General features: G+C 35.1%; 1 protein-coding gene across 2 annotated transcripts in view; it reads right to left on the bottom strand.

The window, feature by feature from the left end:
• Positions 1 to 21,093, bottom strand: part of Nost (Nostrin) — a 288,623-nt gene that overhangs the window by 63,603 nt on the left and 203,927 nt on the right. Inside the window, exon 2 of one of the 2 annotated variants that reach the window (XM_074183578.1) lies at positions 14,325 to 14,450. In XM_074183578.1, the coding sequence (XP_074039679.1) occupies positions 14,325 to 14,450 (126 nt within the window). Of the gene's footprint in view, positions 1 to 154; positions 345 to 14,324; positions 14,451 to 21,093 lie in introns of those variants that run through there. The other variant, XM_074183577.1, reaches the window with a different exon arrangement.

Raw genomic sequence — 21,093 nt, 5'->3', positions numbered from 1 at the left:
CGGCATATAAATATCAGTATCATACAAAAATAACCTCAACACATTTGGAAAACTCAATATTAGTAGCTAAATCTTGGCACCCGAATCAATAATAAAACAAAAATAAACAACTTTTTATCCGCACACTAGAAATTCGAAAGAAACAAAAAATTACTTCAATATCCAGTTCGCCTATTCCTGATCCAAGAACAACTCTCACTTGTCACTCACTGCACTCGCACTTTTCACCGATCACCTGATTTCTGAAAATTTCTGAAAACTGTGGCCATGGCAGGGCCAACGCGGTGTTCGTAGGAGCTATAATGAGAGCGTAGTGCTATAATTATCAATCACATGTGTTGTGTATTCCTAACTCTGCCCTCTTCCAGACAGAGATGGGCGTCATGTGTGAGCATGGGCGTGCGCAGGTGTTTTGGCATGAAGGTACTCATACATACAGAGATGAATTAAACAAAGTAAATAACGTAGTCGTAAATTTACAATTTCTTCTCGCATGTTCTACCAAAATTTTCATGCCGAAAATTCTGAACAGGGAAAACATACAGAGTCCAAACGAAAGCCAATCGTCCAAAGAAATTAAGAAAGCAATTAATTTTAAAGACCTTGCAAAAAACTGATATCTCCCGTTCTCAAGATATATTAGAATCATTCCCATGCATTTTTTTGTAGTTTTTCAGTTTTTCCTAAATCTACAGTAAGATACGAAAATTTTCATCGATATGAAAAAAACACATTCGAACAAGGTAAAATTAAATTTTTACTTTGAATCACCAATGATTGAAACATATTCAATGGTTTCTAGGTTAATGATAAAACTCTGAACTAACAGAATACACCAAAATGGTGGTAACTGATAGTGTCTGGATAGAATGATCATAAATATGGAAACTATACTTTTAGGGAAATTCCATAACTCATACTGGAACCTCTGGCGTAAAATGAATCTATTGAAAAAACTTGTCGAACACCAGAACAAAATTACGGTCTCTCGACGCGTGTTTCGCTAAACAAACGTACTCAAGAGATCATTATGAAGTCTCCAGGAGATCATTATGGAGTCATGATGATCTTCTGAGGACGCTAACTTGGTTAGCGAAGCGCGAGTCGAGAGATCTGTTTTTCCAACACCAGGAAAATAGGGAAATTTTCCACCAAGTGATGATTAGAAAAGAAGATAGATATCATCAACGTTTCCTATAGTTAGATGAAAATCACACTGGAGGAACTCCCGAGGTATATGAACCTGTTGCAGAATTCATCTTCTATATCAATCATCACTTGGTGGAACATTTTCCTAATATGTATTATTGATTATATAGAGAAGTTTATATTTTTAGAAGTGATTAATTTTTGGGAAAGAAAGTTTTTAGCTTCAAGATGGAGTAGTTATTTTGATACAAAAGAAAAAGTGAGAATATTCCAAAGAAAGTAAGGAAGCAATCAATTTTAAAAGTAGTAACTCTATACATATATCAGTAGATTATGCAAAGAAGTAACTTTCAGACACAAACTGGGAGTCCCCACTGAAACAGCTACTCCCATATAAACATTGAATTACACGAAAGAATAATTATTTCGAAACAAATACTTTCATATGAACACTGAACACTCTACTCAGTGGGAAGATTGAAATCTTCTCCGGCCAAAAAAGTGAGGATCTCTGGAAGGGAGATTGACTGGCAAGCGCGGGTAAAGTACCTCGGTCTCCTAATAGACCGTAGGCTCATTTGGAACCCACACATCATGTGCGTTAAAACAAAGATCGAGGATCGGATAGTCAGTCTGTACTCTCTGATCAACAGGAAATCCAAAATGAGACTCGAGAACAAAATACCATCTACAATACGATGTTCAAGCCCGTCATCATGTATGCTTCAGGCGTCTGGGGACAGGCGACTACTTATAATATCCCCATTCTGGAGAGATTGCAAAATAAGTTAATAAGGATGATGAATGCTCCTTGGTTCGTGCGGAATGAAGCCATCCGCAGAGATTTGCAGCTGCCTTCCATTCAGCAGTCCATTCAGTCGAGCAATCAGCGACTTTTTGATAGAGATTGATTTCCCCCGTTAACGGATGAACAACTTTTTCACCCATCCCACCCCAGCCAGGTGAAGGGCGGTACTGATGTCTGAGGATTTTCATATCGCCAACATTTACTCAGACTTCATGTCCTTCTGACAAAACTCAGCTACAAGGGCTGGGCTCCAACCTGATGAACACGAACATGACACGAACAAGATTCCCACTTTTTCTTTTGTATCAAGATGGAGTAGTAGAAAGGCAAAAACTTTTTTCCAAAAATGTATTTTATGATGCTACAAATCCAATATTGTCGAAAATAGACATTATGATTCTCAATATCTCTTGTTTGGTTGGTACTTTCAATCCAGTTGATATTGCGCTAGGAGTTTTTGTAAAGTTTAAAGAAAATATAAATTGATCAGTTTCCGGAAACCAGACTAATCTAGAGCTCATAGAAGGTGCTACCACGTTGGATCTCACGAATTTGTCAGATGAAGGTACTTGCCGGGGTACTCTGTGGAAATTCAACCCTCCAGCTGCTAGTCGTATTGGTGAAATATGGAAACGTATGCTGCGTAAAAACGGCTCTCAGGGTAACTTTAAGAACGGTTTGTTTCAGAGAAGAAGATCCTTAAACTTTGCCGAAATTGAATTTACACTGTATTCTAGACCCTTAACACATATCTCAGTAGACCCTAATGCCCCAGAAGCGATAACTCCTAACCATTTTCTGTTTCTGAGGCCAGGTGATGTCGATATCCACAGTGAGACCACAAGTGATATACTTGGGTCAGCTGATGGGTCAGCCAATGTGGAACAAAGAATATCACTGAAATGTGTATTTTGCCTACTGATGTGAAGACCTAATTTTTCACGGGATGGAGGATGTTGAAGATACCGTACGTTATAAGACATTTAAAAAGGCAGAAAAGAGTATTATTATCCAGAAAAGTTTCAACATATTCTGTATTGAAGCAGCTTCATAACACGTTATTGAGAAAATACAATTTCTTCAAAATATTATACAGCCCCAGAACAGTTACTATTCTCACACACTGCAACTGCAACACTCTGCATCGCCTCTTACACCAACCAAGTTAGCAGCATCAGTAGAAGAACTAGATCGAATTCAGTCTGGTCTCCGTGATGAGTCTAGTTTATCTTCTGATGAAGTCAACTTGGTGCTGAAGAAACGTGTCGTGAGGAGCGTTGCCCTCACACACTGAAAGTGTGTGAGGGCAGCGATTGCTTTGGATTCATTTTACGCCATACATTCCAGTTCAATCTTTCAATTATATAAGGTGGTTAATAAGCAAGGATGCCATAAAAATTCAAATGGTTATGATATGATTTGATCAAATTTAATTTGTATCCATTGTTTTATCTTTCACAAAATTTGAGAATCAATGATGACTGAAAAATGTTCACATCATTTCCGTTGTAAATCACAATATTATCTTAAAAGTAAAAACCACTTCTGAAAATGTAAACTTCAGTTCAGTAGAAGGCCTACATTCTTTGAAAGGCAGTTTTTACAATTTTTCGACTATTTTACGTTACAAAATCTGAAAAATAAACAGAACTATATCACTATAATCCATCCGATTAATCAGTAACAGATTATTTAGACTTGATGGAGATTACGTTGATGAATTAACCAATTTTGAATATTACTGGATTTTTATCCAAACATCACACCGTTATGTTAACACCTCGACACGTGCTTCGATCACCAAGTGATCATCTTCAAGAGGAAGATTAATCTTCGTTTTCTTTCTTAGACCCGGGACTTTTAAATTCAGGTGTTATTCATCGCCTTCTCTATTCATCGCCTTCTCTTACAAATTTGCCATTAAACATCTCAAAACACAACAAACAAAACAACACATTAAGTTATTAGTTGTTTACTGTTTGAGTAGAGCCATCATCTGTACAAATCCTACCCTATTGAATAGTAGTAAAAATTATCGATTTTGAAATTCTAGTTTCCCACGAAAAAGTTGACATCTAGAGACAACTCCTATATTTAATGAAAGAAGACTAAGCTCACCCACTCCACTATCGACATCTGGCAACAAAGTTGTTATATTATTGGGAACGGTTACCGATTCCACTTCTCTACCGACGCCTATGCATATACTCGTATTGTGTTTAACGCGGCTGGGCGCATTGGTAGGGCTTCAATGGAAACCTGATGAATACGGATGAGCGATGCATTTCAGCTCAGGAAAATCGTAATAGTATGACCTACATCGAGAGCTTAATGAATCTATTTTATTTTCCTTCTGCAAATGCGATAAAAAAATCACCAGTTTCTTTGAACTTCTTGCAGATTCAGTCGTTTTGATTGATGATACAGGTATTGATGTTGATACCTAAGACCTCGCGTCGTTACAGGGTAATAATGTAAGATTTTTTCCATCAGAACTTTCTGAATAGGCAGGGGTTGACCTCATAGCTGACCTATAAGATCGCTTGACTTTGGCACAGTCGACTACTATGTTTGGACCATTTTCAGAAACATCTAAATTTCAGGGTTTTCGTTCGTATTGAAACTAATAAATACAGTTTATTTTATAATTTTCACTATAAAGGGTTTTACAAAAACCGCGACACGTGTTTCGCTATACAATCGCTGTCTCAAGGATTAACTAAAAGTACCTTCTAATTTAAACCACTTCAAAGTCTAACCTATTACCTAGTCGTATTCCTGATTTCTAATGAATGAATCTAACTGAAAAGGTCAGGTCTGAACTCATCAACTAGTCAATAAAGTTTTCGAAAACAGGTTCAATAATGGCAAATTATTCAATTCAGTTTGATCGTTCATTAGACTTGCTTGGAATTACTTCCAATTCAATGAAACTTTTTATTCATCCTGCAAAGGTCTCATAATGGGAAACCCATTCAGTCCTATTATGGCAGAGATTTTCATAGACGATTTGGAGAGAAAAATACACAGTAACCACTGGTAAGAAGTTTCGTGTATCGGTATAGATATGTGGATGATATCCTGGTATGTTTCACAGGAACGAACAGACAGTTGACAAATTTTTTGAAATTTATCAATTCTCTCCACCCTTCTATCACATTCACAATGGAGATGAAGAAGGACGACTCTATACATTTTTGAACTTGACAATAACAAAAGTTAACAACAAACATGATTTTTGAATTTATCAAAAACCGGCACATACATATATTATCATTCATAATTCGTCCACCCACCCGTATCAGCACAAAGTAGCAGCTTTCAACAGTATGATCTACAGACTGATAAATGTGCCCTCTGTCAGAGGCGAATTTCAACAAAGAACTGAACAAATAGCAGTCAAAAATGATAACGACAGCAGTCTATTACATTCTTTATTATCAAAAAAGTTACTTTGGAAGAAGTTTACCCAATTCGAAGAGGAGAGGATAAAAGTTATAGAACCTTAACCTACCTCGGCCAACCCACTACAAATATTTCAGATTTTCTACACAGCAAAGGTGTAAATATTTCTTTCAAATCCAACAACTTCGGCATGTCCGATGTTTTATATAGGTCAAACTGAAAGAACGTTCAATACTCGCATAAAAGAACATAAATATAGTTTCCAAATTCAAAAACTTTCAATATCTCATAAACGATCAAACTGAATTGAATAATTCGCCATTATTGAATCTGTTCATTTCCAGGTAAAAATAGTTAGGTATTTTTGGTACTTTCGAAAAATGTATTGATATAGTTAATGAATTAATACCTGACCTTTGCAGGTAGATTCATTCATTAGAAATTAGAAATATGAGTAGGGAATAAGTTAGACTTTAAAATGGTTTAAGTTAGAAGTAACTTTTAGTTAATCCTTGAGAAAGCTATTGTATAGCGAAACACGTGAATATCCTACCGTAAACTATATTCATTAGTTTTAATATGGATTTTCAAGTATCGGCCAGTTCTATTCAATTGAAAATATTTAACAATTATTAATTGATAATAAAAAATTGTACACCTCATTTTAGAAAAATTTTCATACCGAAAATATATAATACAACTTGATTTTTCCTCTTCTTTTCAGAGATCAAACAAAATTTTAAAATTTCGACATACAGGGTATTATTTTGAAGTGATAATTTGTTCTGCATCTGGACCACGATTTCAATTCTTATTTGAATTTTATTCATCGCTTTATTGGACATATATGTAATGAATATGGAGAAAGGTTATCTTGTAGTTCCAAAGATATGTAGATGATAAAACCGTGTATGTTGATGAATAATCCGAGACCCATTGAGTATAGCTCAATGGGCTCATTCAGGCTAATTTAGTTTTTTATTGAAAATTATATATTATAAAAGTAAATATATATATGCGTAATATATATATGCGCATTTTCCAATAAGTACAATCGAGTTGAAACTATTATCCACAGATAAGGTCGTGGTATTCATATCAGTGACAATTTGAAATACATGAATTTTTTGTTGATCTACATTACGTTACAGCAATGATTTTTGAAATCATCTGTTTCGAGGGTTTTTGATTTTTGACAGAGAAGGGTCGGGACCCACTAGAGGAACAGATTTTTTGCGAAATTTCATTTGCCGTCTTTGAATTGCCTTATTACCTCCAATACAACATTTTCAACATATTTTCCATATAATATTTTCACCAAAATATCATGAATTATTTCTGTACTCGAAAGATATACCTACATTTTCACTGTCTTTTCATGTGGTTTCTGGTAAAAATAAAGCGTGCCTCAATAATATTTATCAGGAATTCAATTTAGGGATTCTATGAAATTTGTCCAGAATCTAACTGAAAGGTTAATTTGACGACAGGTTGAAATCATTATCGATGATAAATTATACATAATTTTGATGACATCATGCATTGCCCTTATTTCAGTACGATACTAAAATATCTCCGAAACAAGCCGAGATATGTGGATATTCATCAGTCTCCTATATATCAAGGTTAATTCGCAAGTGATTGATCCACCTTCTTCTTTTTCAGTGCGGTCAATGGACTTGGGTCATTCTTGCCCCCCAAATATGAGTTGCAGTCCTCGTGGTTCTGGTTCTCTTTCAGTGTAAGAGTTTCATGAAGCAAGAGCCGAATCCCTCTACGAAACCCTTCATCATTTGGAAGAATCGATTGCAACTTGAGAAATGGTTCTTATGCATATTCTGTGAAACATACCTATTCTTCCTTACGAATCAGTAGAGAGTTGTCCTGAAAATCTTGAGAAAAAAATTGTATTAGATAACTAAGGAAACACTTGCTACATGAATATTTACAAGTGTTGTTCATGACGAAGAATTTCAAGAACGAGGTTTTAATCATGAACGAGAACGAGAATGTTTTCTACTTATTCACCAAACTCAAACATTTGTTCATGCAGCTGCAGTTTCTCTCTCCAACAGATTTCCAGGAGTATTTGAAGTCCACTAGATACTCATTAGAACAACAACAGTATTGTTCCGAATTCTTGGAGTTCTTTTTGTATAATCTTCGTGGGCAAAACAATAGCAGAATCAATACTCCTGATCGCTCTGGAGTGAATGATTCCGTACAGTCGATCTCGTCTTGTGTTTGTAAATTTTTTGCTAGAAAAATCCTCACTTGTTCACTTTGTAGTAGAAGTTCAAGAGGTAGCAAAAACATATGTGAATTTCTGGAACTTTAACTAGCGTTTCCTAATATGACTAATAACCAGTCCGTGCCAAGCTTATTGTTAAATCATCTGAAAATGGAACTTTTCAATAGGTGATGATCGACTGTATTGCCAAACATGTGCCAAACTAACTGACTGTTATGAGAAAACAAGTATAACTGAGGCACCGGTCAATCTTATAATAACACTGAAGATCTTCAAACATGACTCAAACTCTTACGAAGGTTCGCAATAGATGAACACTTCAATCTAGCAGACCACTATTATAATCTTCATGCAGTCATTGTTCACTATGGTTCTGGCGTTGAATATGGTCATCATTACGCTTTGGTCAAAGACGAAACTGACTGGTTTAAGTTTGACGATAGTCGTGTTACTAAGTGTTCTGGCGATGTATTGAATTTATTGGAGCCTCTGGAGACACCCTACATTTTGTTTCATGAGAGAAAGGACATTGTCAGATCAAAATCTTCAGATGATGTGGTGATGCAGGTTTTTCCGGGTTTTCCTGCAGCTGAAAAAGCAAATGCGCCACTGGAATCAATGAAGTCGCCCCAAAGCGCCAATTAATTTTTGTTGTTGTGTTATAATTTCATGATTTGTATTTTGGAAGTGTCATAGAAAACTATCTGTATCTATCTTAGAAACGGCTTCTAGTTCAAGTTACCGAACTGAGTCATGGCCGGTGGGAGAAATCGTATCTGTGTAAAGTTTGGGTCGGAAAATTGCATATGTTCATGCAATTCACTTTTAAACTTTTGAACAAGACAAGAACTTTTAAACAAGAACATATCTGAAATAACTCACCAAAATTAGGTTAAAAAAATAAATAAATGAATCGAAGAGATTTTGTATTAAAGTGTATAATATTTTAAAATTCTTGCAAAGCGCTTTCGACTTTCGTCATCATCAGTGCTCACCTGAAAGTAAGTGATCTAGTTGAAAAGGGAATTGAGTGAAATTGAAGTTGTAAAATTTTTTTTAAGGTTAAGAAATTTGGAAAAATTGTTTGAGATTACTTACTTGTCAGGCAACAGGAAGTATCAAGATAAGTGAATTGTACATTTTAATATTTAAATTGTATAAAACAAAAAAGGCTTATAGCCAAGAAAATACATTTTTGGATTGAGGCCATGTGGTTAGTCAAAGTATTTTATGAAGAAGGACAACTTGAGACAAAATGTGTCAAGTGTCATGTTAAAATAATGGTACCAACTTGAGGAGTGATCCATTATGGGTTTGATTGAATATGTAGAGGAAAAATATTGAATAAATTATATTAATAAACTGTGATTAATTAATAATTCATAATCCTCTTATGAAGGGGAAGGAAATCTCTGTTTAAGTTTACTTGAATATTCAAACAATGATCATTGTTGGAAAGTTCTTTAGAAATCTCCAACTCTTCAAACAAGTCAAGTCTAAGGAAATTTTTATTATCTATTTTATGTAATATTTTGGAATTTCTATTGGGACTAAAGTTGTGATTGTGAAATTTTATGTGGTGGCCAAAAGCAGATTTATCAGGTTTTTTATATGTTCATTAATACGAGTGAAAAGAGGTCTACAGGTTCTACCAATGTAAGATGCCGAACAATCAGAACAGTTAAGCTTGTAGACTCCACTTCTGTTTAATTTGTTGATTTTGTCTTTAGAATTTACTAAAAAGTTACTTAAGTTGTTTTGAGATTTAAAGGAAATTTTTGTACTAGGTATGGTATTTTCTATAAATTTGGAAATAACAGTACACATATTTTGATCAAAATAAGGTAAGGAAAAATATCTCACAGAAGGTGAATTAACTAAGGTGGTGGAGTTAAAGGCCAATCTTCTATCTGATCTGAGTTTGAATTTACTAATTAATTTGTGAATAATGGATGGTTGATAACCATTGTTGACAGCAATCTGTTTTAAAGTATTTAATTCTAAATTGAAATTGGAGGGAGATAAGGGAATGTTCAACAATCTGTTAACATAACAATTGAAGGAAGTCATTTTATGTTGCATGGGATGAAATGAATTGAAAGGAATGACATGATCAGTCTGGGTTGGTTTTCTGTAAATGGAAAAATCTAGTTTGTTGTTAGTTTTTGTTATAGTAAGATCTAAAAAGTTTAATTTATTGTCTTGTTCTATTTCAAGTGTAAATTTGATTTTGGGATGTAAGTTATTTAAGGAGTCAAGGATATCATGTGCTACATTAGAGTTGCCATCTATGAAAACCAAGCAGTCATCAACATATCTGTGCCAACTGAGAATCTCATCAATTTCATTAATTATGAATGAATTTTCTAAATTTTCCATGAAAATGTCAGCCAGGAAAGGTGAAAGAGGGTTACCCATTGCTAGGCCTTCAGGTTGACTGTAAAATTTATTGTTAAAGACAAAATAATCTTGGGAAATGCAAAATTTAAGTAAAGTTAATATATCTGTTTTGGTGGAGTCAGAAGTTAAGTGTTGAGAAAGCAAGTTAGAAACTAAAGGTAGGGTTTCAGATTTTGGAACAGAAGTGAACAAGTTGCTAACATGTAAATGACATTCATTTACAGAAATAAAAACTGTGACAGATGAAAAATGTGTCAAATGTTGAATAACCTGTTATTATTTATATTTTTATTATTTCATCAAAAGTTAAAACAATATTATAAATTTTGCTTATATTTTGTATTTTCGATTGTTTGTTCAAATAATTTTCATTTCTACTACCATTTCAAAAAATAATATTTCAGTTTTGTTATTTTCTACGGATAGAATTTTTGTATTGTTATAGTCCATAACGTTACCCTCCGAAATAACATGCTCAACTAAACCATGAGCTCTTTTACTCAGTTTGCAGTCATCACTTTCATGTGAGGTAATTCCTGAAAAGAGGGTACGAGAAGTCGTGAGTTTTTGAATAAAGGTAAGAAATAGTTTTGCAATACTTTTTAGACATTTTGATATTTGTGATATCTCGGAAGATATTGAGTAATTCAGGTGTTAAATTAGGAGTATATTGAAAGTTTCAATTATCTCTTCTTCATTAATATTTCCCACCACATAGTAATGGCTACATCCATCAATTTATTGAAAGAAGCAAGTACAGCTAGACAAGCCACATACTACTTCAAACTAAAAATTAAGTACCATCAAGCATCGCAGAACTTTTGTTTCGAAAGTGCCTAAGAAGAAAAATTTCCCCGATACATTAACATCAGATCCAGAACAAAAACACCAGCAGCAGAAAAGGCGATAATGAAGGTACGAGTGACCTGGCTAAAAGTAGAGTGCAAAGCACTGTTCTCAAGAAGGAGTATCCTGCAACAGTATTTGAAGGTATTGCATTCTGAACTTACTTATAAACTCCACCAGATAGAATTTGACATTTTTTTATGGCCAAATTAGGTCTACAATTAGTGATTTTATATACAGAAAGTATCAAATTGAACATAAGAAACTTAGGGCACTTATACAGAAACAACAACATATCATACATAACGAATCAGTCGAACCAGACTGATTCGTTATGACTTATTAACTTGACCAAAGTACAATAAAAGTGGCAAAAAAACATAGAAAGTTTCAATTCTCTCTTCTTCATTATAATTTCCTACCACGTAGTAACGGCTACATCGATCAATAGAATGTAAGAAGATTTCCTTCGTGTATTTTCACTTTGGATGTTTGAGACTGGAATCGATTGATCGAAATTAGCCACAAGATCATCGAAATATATTTGGATATATACCTATGTACCTTATAACTCTAAAAATTCATTTAATCTATGATGACGGTCATACGCTCTTTATTACAAATTTATGAGAATTAATTGCTTCTCGATACAAAGTGCAATACTTTCTGGATACATAAGCCAGAAGTAAATGTTTCTACATTTACCAATTGTCAATCAATTGAAATTTCACATACAGGTTTCGCCTAATTCCGATCAACTCTCAACAAATTCAAAATATCTACCAGTAAGTAAGCATGTATAAACAATCGAACAAATAGTAATTAACATAAATATCATAGTTCAAATTTGGTTCTGAAACTGCACACCACTGCCCTACAGTGTATAATGTACTTTTATTAATAAATTCATTCTGAGTTTTCCTGTCATCATGTTCTTCCAACTCTCCGTTACCATATTAAACCCATCTTGAATGTGGAAGAACGATTAAAGATAGACTTGACAGCATGAAAGCCACATGTTAGACTTGCGTGAATAATACATTGCAGTCTCAATAAAGACGTTGTAACAGCGATTTTTTGTGTAAACAACTAATACAAGTAATCGGCTGGTATTTCCTCTTGCTATGTTTGTAAACGAAATGAAGGCAATGATCTTGTTCCGTTTGTTTGAGATGACAGACAAGAAAGGTAAGTAGGAAATACACCAAGAAAACAGAACCCCATAAACGATAAACCATGTAATGATTTATTACAGCGTTGTGGATGCCATGATGCATAATGAGATGAAAGTTATTGTCTGATTGATTGGAGTCCACTTATCCATTCAATTTGGACATCCGAAGGTACAAAAATTCGCACCCAATCCATAGTTGATTGTTCAAAACACCATCATCAAATCAGTTCAGAAAAAAATTGAAGATCAGATAATTATCTTTGTTTGAAGGTGGTTGAAAATGTCCCATGGGGAATTTCATCAGTTCAGACTTCTATTGTCAAATATGGTATAAAATGATTGGAAATCCCTGAAAGAACTAATAAATTTGAGAATTCAAACGAACAGCTGAAAAATAACGATTATATCAAGCAAAAAAAAACCAAGAAAAAGATGAATATCTCCGAACCGCATATAATAATGCCAGGTCAGACAATTCCGCTTTCTGCTTCGATAAGTTTGTTGGGGGTTAACATGGATATCAATATGTATTGGCACAATCATGTCGCTGCAAACACTGCTTTTCAAAACCTTGGAACACTGTTTTGAACCAGAAAACTGTACGCTCCTTTTGATGCTTCATAAAGCTCAGATCAGATCTTTTTTGGAGTATTGTTCTCATGTATCGAGCACCGCCCCAAAACATACCCTGACACTGGTGGATTCCATCCAAAAAAGAGTCATCCGCTTGATTGGAGACGCGAACATTACTTGCAACCTTGACAATCTGGAACATCGAAGAAATGTTGGCGATTTGTCTCTTTTCTATAGATACTTTCACGGGAAGTGTCCAAATAACGTGGCACATTTGATTCGATCAAAAGCGGGACATATCAGAAATACGCGACGGACTGTGGTTGCTCATCGTTTTAAGGTTCAATTCAATACACCTCGAACTTCATTGTTGAGGAACTCTTTCATTTGAAAAACTGCCTTTATGTGGAATAAACTTCCTGAGAACCTCTTTCCAAATTGATTTAATCTCCAGCGATTCAAATCCAATGTGAATCGCACCTTTCGCTTGTGCGAACTCGCTGTAGTGCTTATGTTTTATCCTTAAAAAAATAAAATTACAATGAAATAAAATACAAGCAAAATATTGTACAATTGAACAAAGAAATAAAAATTTAAAGATTTCAAGCCAAGTTACTTCACGAGTTTCGATTGTTAGTATCCACAATCGTCTTCGGGTGATGATTGGACTTATTCCTCCGAAAGATGACTATCTATAGGTCATTCGAGTGCTTTCACTCATCACCTCTTTTCTCTCACCGCTTCACCGGTTTAGAAGGAGATGACCGTTTGGCGGGGTTTGACCGGTTTTCGCTTGATTATGGGTTTCCATATATTGTAAATCTCTACGCTAGCTCGGCTGAATACGTTGTTGGACAACATATATACGGCTTCTTTAAATTTCATCCTAAACCAGTGTTTTTCCCTGTGGATGATCTCAGCTTGGGACCACTTGATGTTTTATTCAATTTGGTTCATAGTGGCATGGAGACTAACAATATTTTTTTTGTAATGAGGAATAAGTAGCATCATCCGCATATGACACCATATCATAAGGGTATATATAAAAGAACAGGTCATTAATATATATGATCAATACTAGTGGTCCCAAGACAGACCCCTGTGGGACACCATGTAGATTTTTCTGTATTTTCGATTTGCTGCTCTTTGTTTCCTAACGGTCAAATATGAACGAATAACAAACAGTCTAGGACCTCTCATACCATAAAATTCCAGTTTTTGGGGAAGTGGGTCGTGAGAGACACAGTCAAAAGCTTTCATGAGGTCATACAGAATTAAAGCAATATGTTTACCTTATTTGAATCCTTTTATGATTGCAGCAATAGCTTGACGGACAGCGTTAACTGTTGATGTACCTGCACGAAAACCAAATCGTTGTTTGCTAAGAAGATTGAATTTTTCGAAATAGGCACTTGAACCGTTTTTTTTTAAATTTTTTCGTTAACTTCGCCAAGGATCTAGATTATAGAGAAGGTCTGTATTTTTAAGGGTTTGTGTTATCACCTTTTTTAATCTACAGAATCTACAGAATTCAACATAAAAAATCAATATCGACCAGTTTATAAATAATAAATATTTCAACAAACTACGTATTCTAGTATCTAGTAAAATACAAGTAGGCAGTTTTGCTTTTGGTTAGATTAAAGCATACTTAGTTAATACTTTTGAAAGCAATATACATAGAGTCGGCTTATTTGGCAAATTTCTAATAACCTTACCACCAGGGGATTTGGTATGAATATATAATTTTTAGGTAATTCCACCACCATTTCATGCAATTGTCCTGCACCTACACTCGAGTTTGTAATTTTCTTCTTCACCCCAGCAAAGCTTTCTGAACCAATCTGTAAATTAAATGTTTGTTCAATCTGTGATATTTCAAATAAAGTATTCAGTTGAACTTTTTTTTACATTCACGTTGATACAATAACTCCGCAAGAAGAGTAATAAACAATCAACATATGTATTTATTTTGTATGTAGAAACATCGATATAAAAAATATAGATATTTCAGATTCCCTTTGTATGCAGGTAATAAAATTATTCGAGCTATGATAAATCATTGCGTTTTCTAATAGAAATCTATCAATTAACATGAAACATCGTTGTGATAAGTGTACTTCACTAAATGCCATTCAAGCGATTTCTATACACAACGGTAATAACAGTGATAATTTCTACGGTAATCTCAGGAATGCCAAATGTTATTACATTTTTTATTCAACGGAAATTCATTGAAATAGAAATTTATTTACGTCGCGTCATGGTGAAATGATTAAATACTCTACACTACAGGGTGTATAGACACGTTGATACCCAATCAATCGGTTAGGTTTAGATTTCCTTTTATCATGTTTCCTCATTTTTCTACACTCTCAAAATTCAATAAAAGTATCGCAATACTCTCATAGTTCCATAATCGATTAAAAATATTGTAATACTCATGTTTTTAGGATGTCGATAAAGATATGTCCCAGTAAACATTGTATTTAACAGAAATCAAACCGTGTCTGAAGACTCTATCGAGGAGAGGTTAGGTTAGGTCCAAAGTGAGTCGGTCTATTCGACCCTCCACCGCAACCCACAAGGGTTTATTGTGGCTGACACCTTTTCATCCTCGACCAAATAAACCCAGCTTCTTAACGAAGCCGATTAGTTTGTATGGTGAGTGGTCTTTCAGGTCAGATGGTAAGAGTACGGCTCTGCCGAACTCTAAAAACCTGATTCGGTCCACAGCAGGGCAGGCACAAAGTATGTGCTCTGAGGTTTCATCATTTTCCAAACAGAGGCGACACACGCTGATTTCCGACGGTCCGAGTCTCTGCATATGATGACTCAAATGACAGTGATCTGTAAGAAGGTCTGTTAGACATCGTATTTCATCCCTACTTTAGTTTAACAACTGTTTGGTATCAGGCTTCGAAACGCCTTGGAGTGAGCCAATCCTGGAAGATTCTGCCAGAAGTCCATAAATTGTCTTGCCATCCAGGTGTTCAATCTTTGTTTGGCAACGCCTAAAGTGATGCCAATGACAGGTTCTGGTCCGATGAAGCTGCTTGCAGCACCCTTCTTTGCAGAGGAGTCAGCAGCCTTATTGCCTTCCAGGCCAGTATGGCCAGGAATCCAGACTACAGACAATCTGTTACGTCTTAATATTGAGGAGAGTCGTTTTTAGCAATTTGCTACCAATTTAGACGTTGCTCGGTGGGAGCCAAGAGCTTCCAACGCCGCTTGACTGCCTGAGAATATTTTTATTGACTTGCCTATGGGGTTAGATTCTTCCATTCTCTCCGCACACAATTCCGCTTAAAATACAGTCGCATAGGTTCTTATCTAGGTATCTCTGTCCTGGATCTGCAACTGAAAACACCTTTACCAGAACCGGAAGTTGTTTTGATCCATCTGTGAACCAATAACTATCTATGTTCTCATCGAGGAGAGGTTCATACGTACTAGAAAATGAATATTCCGAATTACAATTCCGAAATATTTATCTTTTTCAACTACATACACCGTAGGGTCTGGTAAATGTCTGACAGAAAACAGTCACTTCCCTGGTTAATACCACGCTGGATATTGAATTATATCCGAAAGAAATTTATGCAAGATACTTCTCGCAGACTTTTCTCGTTCATTCAGTAGCAGGACCATACTGAAACTATTCGAGAAGATCACCTAGAGACCGGTTTCGATGTATTTCCTTTAATCAGTGCAGAATCTACGGTGTAGGTAGTTGGAAGAGATGAATATTTGGAGATTTCATTTCGAAATATTTATTTTCTACTAATATCTCTCCTCGATACAGTCTTCAGACTTTCTTTTTTTTTAGAACAAAACACAATCACTACAGGAAAATCCCTAAAGCTTCTTGGAGCGGTGCCTGTACAAATCATTTGATTTGAATCGCTGGCGATTAAATCCATTTGGAAAAACGTTCTCGAGAAGTTCATTCCACATAAAGGCCGTTCTAAAATATGATGAAGAGAATAAAAGATCTAGTAGTATATAGAACTTTCCCACTTGAATTTGTCAGTCAAATTTTGATAACCTTCTTTTTTTTATGTTTTTCATATCCCTTTTTAAGTCATTTTATATTCCATTCTCACATTAGTAGGTTCTCCATATTTATATTTCAACAAGAAATCTAATTGTTGTAGTTGTCCTGACGAAGGTGTGAAATATACCGAAAGCTTGATATTATAACAAAGAGTTATTTGTAACAGCCCGGCAAATGTTGTTTTGCCACATGAATTTTTTGTAGGAAATAAAAATAAAACAAATAATATAAATCCACCATCCCGTTAATCCATGTTTAACTACCACACACAAGCTGGATGGTTTGCCCACTCGAAAGCATGCCACGTTTGATTGTTCTTGTGAAAAAAATGGTGTGCTCAATCCAAGCCACGAACGGTCATTGTTTGGCTTGGGACTTATTAATAGTCATTGCAAATGTCAATCTAATTGGAAATTGCACACGTTTGAAATGAATTGGCACATATGTAGGTATAATTGGAATTCGTGGTATGAATATATAGTTACCTCGGAACTTGCTATTTAAAATGCTGGCTTCGACAACCTTTTTTCATTGAATTTTCAAGGACTAATCGCGTATTGTTGCACAGCCGTGGTGGATTCAAGTTACGGAGCGATCCAACCTTCAGTTATAAATTATGCGGTGGTATGCCTGGCAAATTCGATGAGTTCAAAAACTTTGTTGAATAATTCACAGCTTCAATGATATCGCAAACTGTATCTACTCTCGATGGATAAATAATTATAGTAGCCGAAAACTGGGTAGGGACTGAGAGAAGGTAATTGTCTGCAAGAGACAGGAGACCGGCTTCGTTCTCATCCCTACTCTGTGATGTTTACTGAGTGAGGAGTGACACCGGTAGACGCCAGGCGAGAATAACTGATCTACAGTGCATTTCTTCAATGTCCCTCCCTTTTATTTTTTAAACGGGTCAACACAAAAAATTGAAATTTAGGATAATGAAATTATTGCATGGATACTTTATTTCGAAGTAAAATTGACAGATGAAACTTTCAAGATGGCGACTGGGCGCCATCTGGGAAAAATTAGTGGAAAGGGTGGTCTTGTGACACATCATTTTGAAGCTCCTGAAAAATACTTCACGACCCTAGAATATGAATCCAATATCTTCACCTACTACGAAATGGCGGAACATTTAATAATTTCCTGAAGACAAACACATCGATATTTCTAGAAATATTCCTTTTTAGCTGCCATATGGCAGTTCCAACAACGCGATAAGGTTTGCTAAGTTATTTTTTGTTTATGAATACAATGAACATCATTGTTCAGTTGGAATATTCTCATTTAGTTTTCGGTTCTACTAGTAGAAAGGTACCACGTCAACAATCTCTGAAATGCTCAATTGTCGTCCATTGGAAGAAACAATTTAAGCGATTTTTATTTACGGTGCAACGCGTAACTTTCACGAGACCGAAAGGATTTTCAATGAACGTTTTCTGAATCGCCCTATCTGTAGAATATATTTAAATGAACTTGTATCCAAATTCACAACTACCGGTAGTGTACATAATAAAAAGTCCCAAGGTCATCCGTCCATTCCAGAAGGACAGCAAGTACAAATAATTGGTGAGATGGTGGTAAATCCTAAACAGGTGTCTCCTTCTACTGTGTGGAGACTCTTGAAGAGAAATAGGTATCATCCATACAAAATTAAAATGGCACACCAATTAACTGAAAATGACCCTAATCGGAGAACAGAATTCTGCGAAATCATGACGGAAACCATTGCAAGGCATCCTACCTAAATCCACAATATTTGTTCTAGTGACGAATATACATTTTTTTAAACGGCAATGTTCACATACAAAATTGCCGTTATTGGAGTGACACCAACCCTCATGTTTTCCGGGAAACACATACCCAATATCCAGAAAAAAATAACGTTTGGGCAGGAATATTGGAAAACCATATTATAGGCCCTCTCATCACTGAAATTGTCGAAGCGAATCCTAATGATTTCGATATGGATATTGTATTCCAACAAGATGGAGCACCACCACATTACTCCAGACAAGTAAGAAACTATTTGGACACTACTGAATGGCCAGCCCGCTCGCTAGATTTGACACCTTTTGATTTTTTATTGGGCTATTTGAAGCCAAAGGTGTACGAAACTGAACCTGCTATAATATTGGATGTACGGCAGAGAATAATAAATATTTGTAGAGATTAATGATGCACTGTTTGGAACCTTTGGTGTAGTAATAAGTATCACTGGAATTTTTTTTTCCAACACCAAATCGTTATTTTTAACACCTCGACACGTGTTTCGATCTTCCTCTTATCAAGCTTCAAAAAGATGTGTGAAATTGTCAATTTCAATTCAAAATAAAGTATTCATGCAATCATTTCATTATCCCAAATTTCAATTTTTGAGTTGACCCGTTCAAAAAATAAAAGGGGGGGACATTAAAGAAATGTATGTTAAATGACTAAAATGGTTATTAAAAATATGGATTGGTGATAGAAGGGTAAAAATTAAGGGTTACATGTATTTCTTTATTGGCATATCCTGAAAAAAATGTTCAAAAAAATCTGTAGTATGACAACTAACACTGTGACTTGAATAAATGTATTTTATGGGGTTGCATTCAATACTTTAGTTGTATTTGATAAGGAAACGAAATGAGTCCGCATTCAGTATTCAAAAGTAAAAATGAAAGTTATTCATCCTCATCACTTAAAATGAGTCTTCATCAGACTCACCGAATTTTAGAATTGTAAGTGGTGTACTTTATAAAATATTGCGAAGAAAATAGTCACTCGGGTATAATTTTAGAAATCTATTTCTCATGGTTCAGATCAGAGCCTTTTCAAACACAATTTTAAACAATTTTCAACAATATTCTTCAATATTATATTGAATTGATTTTCCCGGTGAAACGCTTCCGAAAGCAGACAAAAAAGCATAATTTTGACATTTTCACTCCGGAACTTCACGAACTGAAACACCAAGTAAACCTCTATTCAGAATGTGCTAAAGTTGATAATAATTATACGGAGATATATAAGAGAGTGACCCAAACGTATAGGGAAAAACTAAAAGCCAGTTATAAGCAGTGCGTAAATGACAAAATGTCTATTTCCAGCAACAAAGTCAAATCAATGTGGCATATGGTACATACTATTCAAAAAAAAAGAATACGTGGTAAATGAAATGGTATTGAAGTATCAAACATAGACATGGCCAACAACTTCAATAATGAGTTCTCAAATTTCATACAGCCGCGAAATGTAGACTTCGATTACATGAATAGCAATATCTCAATATGCGAAAAATCAGTGTTTTTGCGTCCACTAACGGAACCCGAAATTATAGAATTGATAAAGAGCTTAAAGCATTCAAACGCAAGTGGTTACGATGAGATATCAAACAATTTATTGAAAAAATGTTCTCATGAACTTTGCAGCCCAATGACGTATATCATAAACTTGTCTACTGAAAATGGAATTTTTCCGGATAGTCTAAAACTAGCAAAAGTAACACCAATTTATAAAAAAGGGGATAGAAACCACTATGAAAACTACAGGGGAATTAGCTTACTCTCAAGTATTTCCAAGATTTTTGAACTAAATTTAAAAAATCAATTAATGTCTTTCTTCACAACAAATAACCTTTTTTCAGAAAACCAACACGGTTTCACAAAGAACAAAACTACAGAAACAGCACTTTATGAGTTCAATGAGCATGTGGTTAATGCACTTGATGGTAAATTCCATATTTGCGGATTGTTCATAGACTTCTCCAGAGCTTTCGATTGTGTTAATCATGACCTGCTATTAGGGAAATTGGAAAGATATGGTGTAAGAGGAGTTGCCCTAGTTTTAATGAAATCCTACCTGGAAAATAGAGGGCAACGTGTCAGTGTTGGAAACACTCTCAGTCAGTTGGCAACCATTAGGCAGGGTGTCCCACAGGGATCAATCCTTGGACCTATACTATTTTTGATATATGCAAATGACCTGATGAAATATTTTCAAGGATTGTCAACTATTCACACAGTAGCGTATGCAGATGACACAAATTTCATAGTGAAGGAAATTGATGTAACGACCCTACAGGAAAGAACCCAGGATGTACATAAACAAGTAAACATATGGGCAGAAAAAAATCACCTAACACTCAATACATCTAAAACTGTGATGATGAAGTTCACAACTAGTAAGTGGCCCGAACATTTTGTTATCCATGAAAATGGGGATCTGCCAATTGAATCTTGTACTTCTACAAAAATGTTAGGCGTCACCTTGGACTACAAACTCACATGGACTCCTCATATTGAGACCCTCTGTATTAAATTGAGAAAAAACTGCTATGCTCTGAGATTCATGGCTAATTTTTGTAGTAAAGAGATTTTACTGAGCTTATACTATGCGACCATAAACTGCCACTTAAGATATGGAATTTTGAATTGGGGTACCGGATC

Source organism: Leptinotarsa decemlineata, unplaced genomic scaffold, assembly GCF_025532065.1.
Source record: "Leptinotarsa decemlineata unplaced genomic scaffold, Ldec_3_MD MMD2_tig00026340_RagTag_RagTag, whole genome shotgun sequence".
Classification (NCBI taxonomy): domain Eukaryota; kingdom Metazoa; phylum Arthropoda; class Insecta; order Coleoptera; family Chrysomelidae; genus Leptinotarsa; species Leptinotarsa decemlineata.
This window is presented reverse-complemented; position numbering and strand designations above follow the sequence as displayed.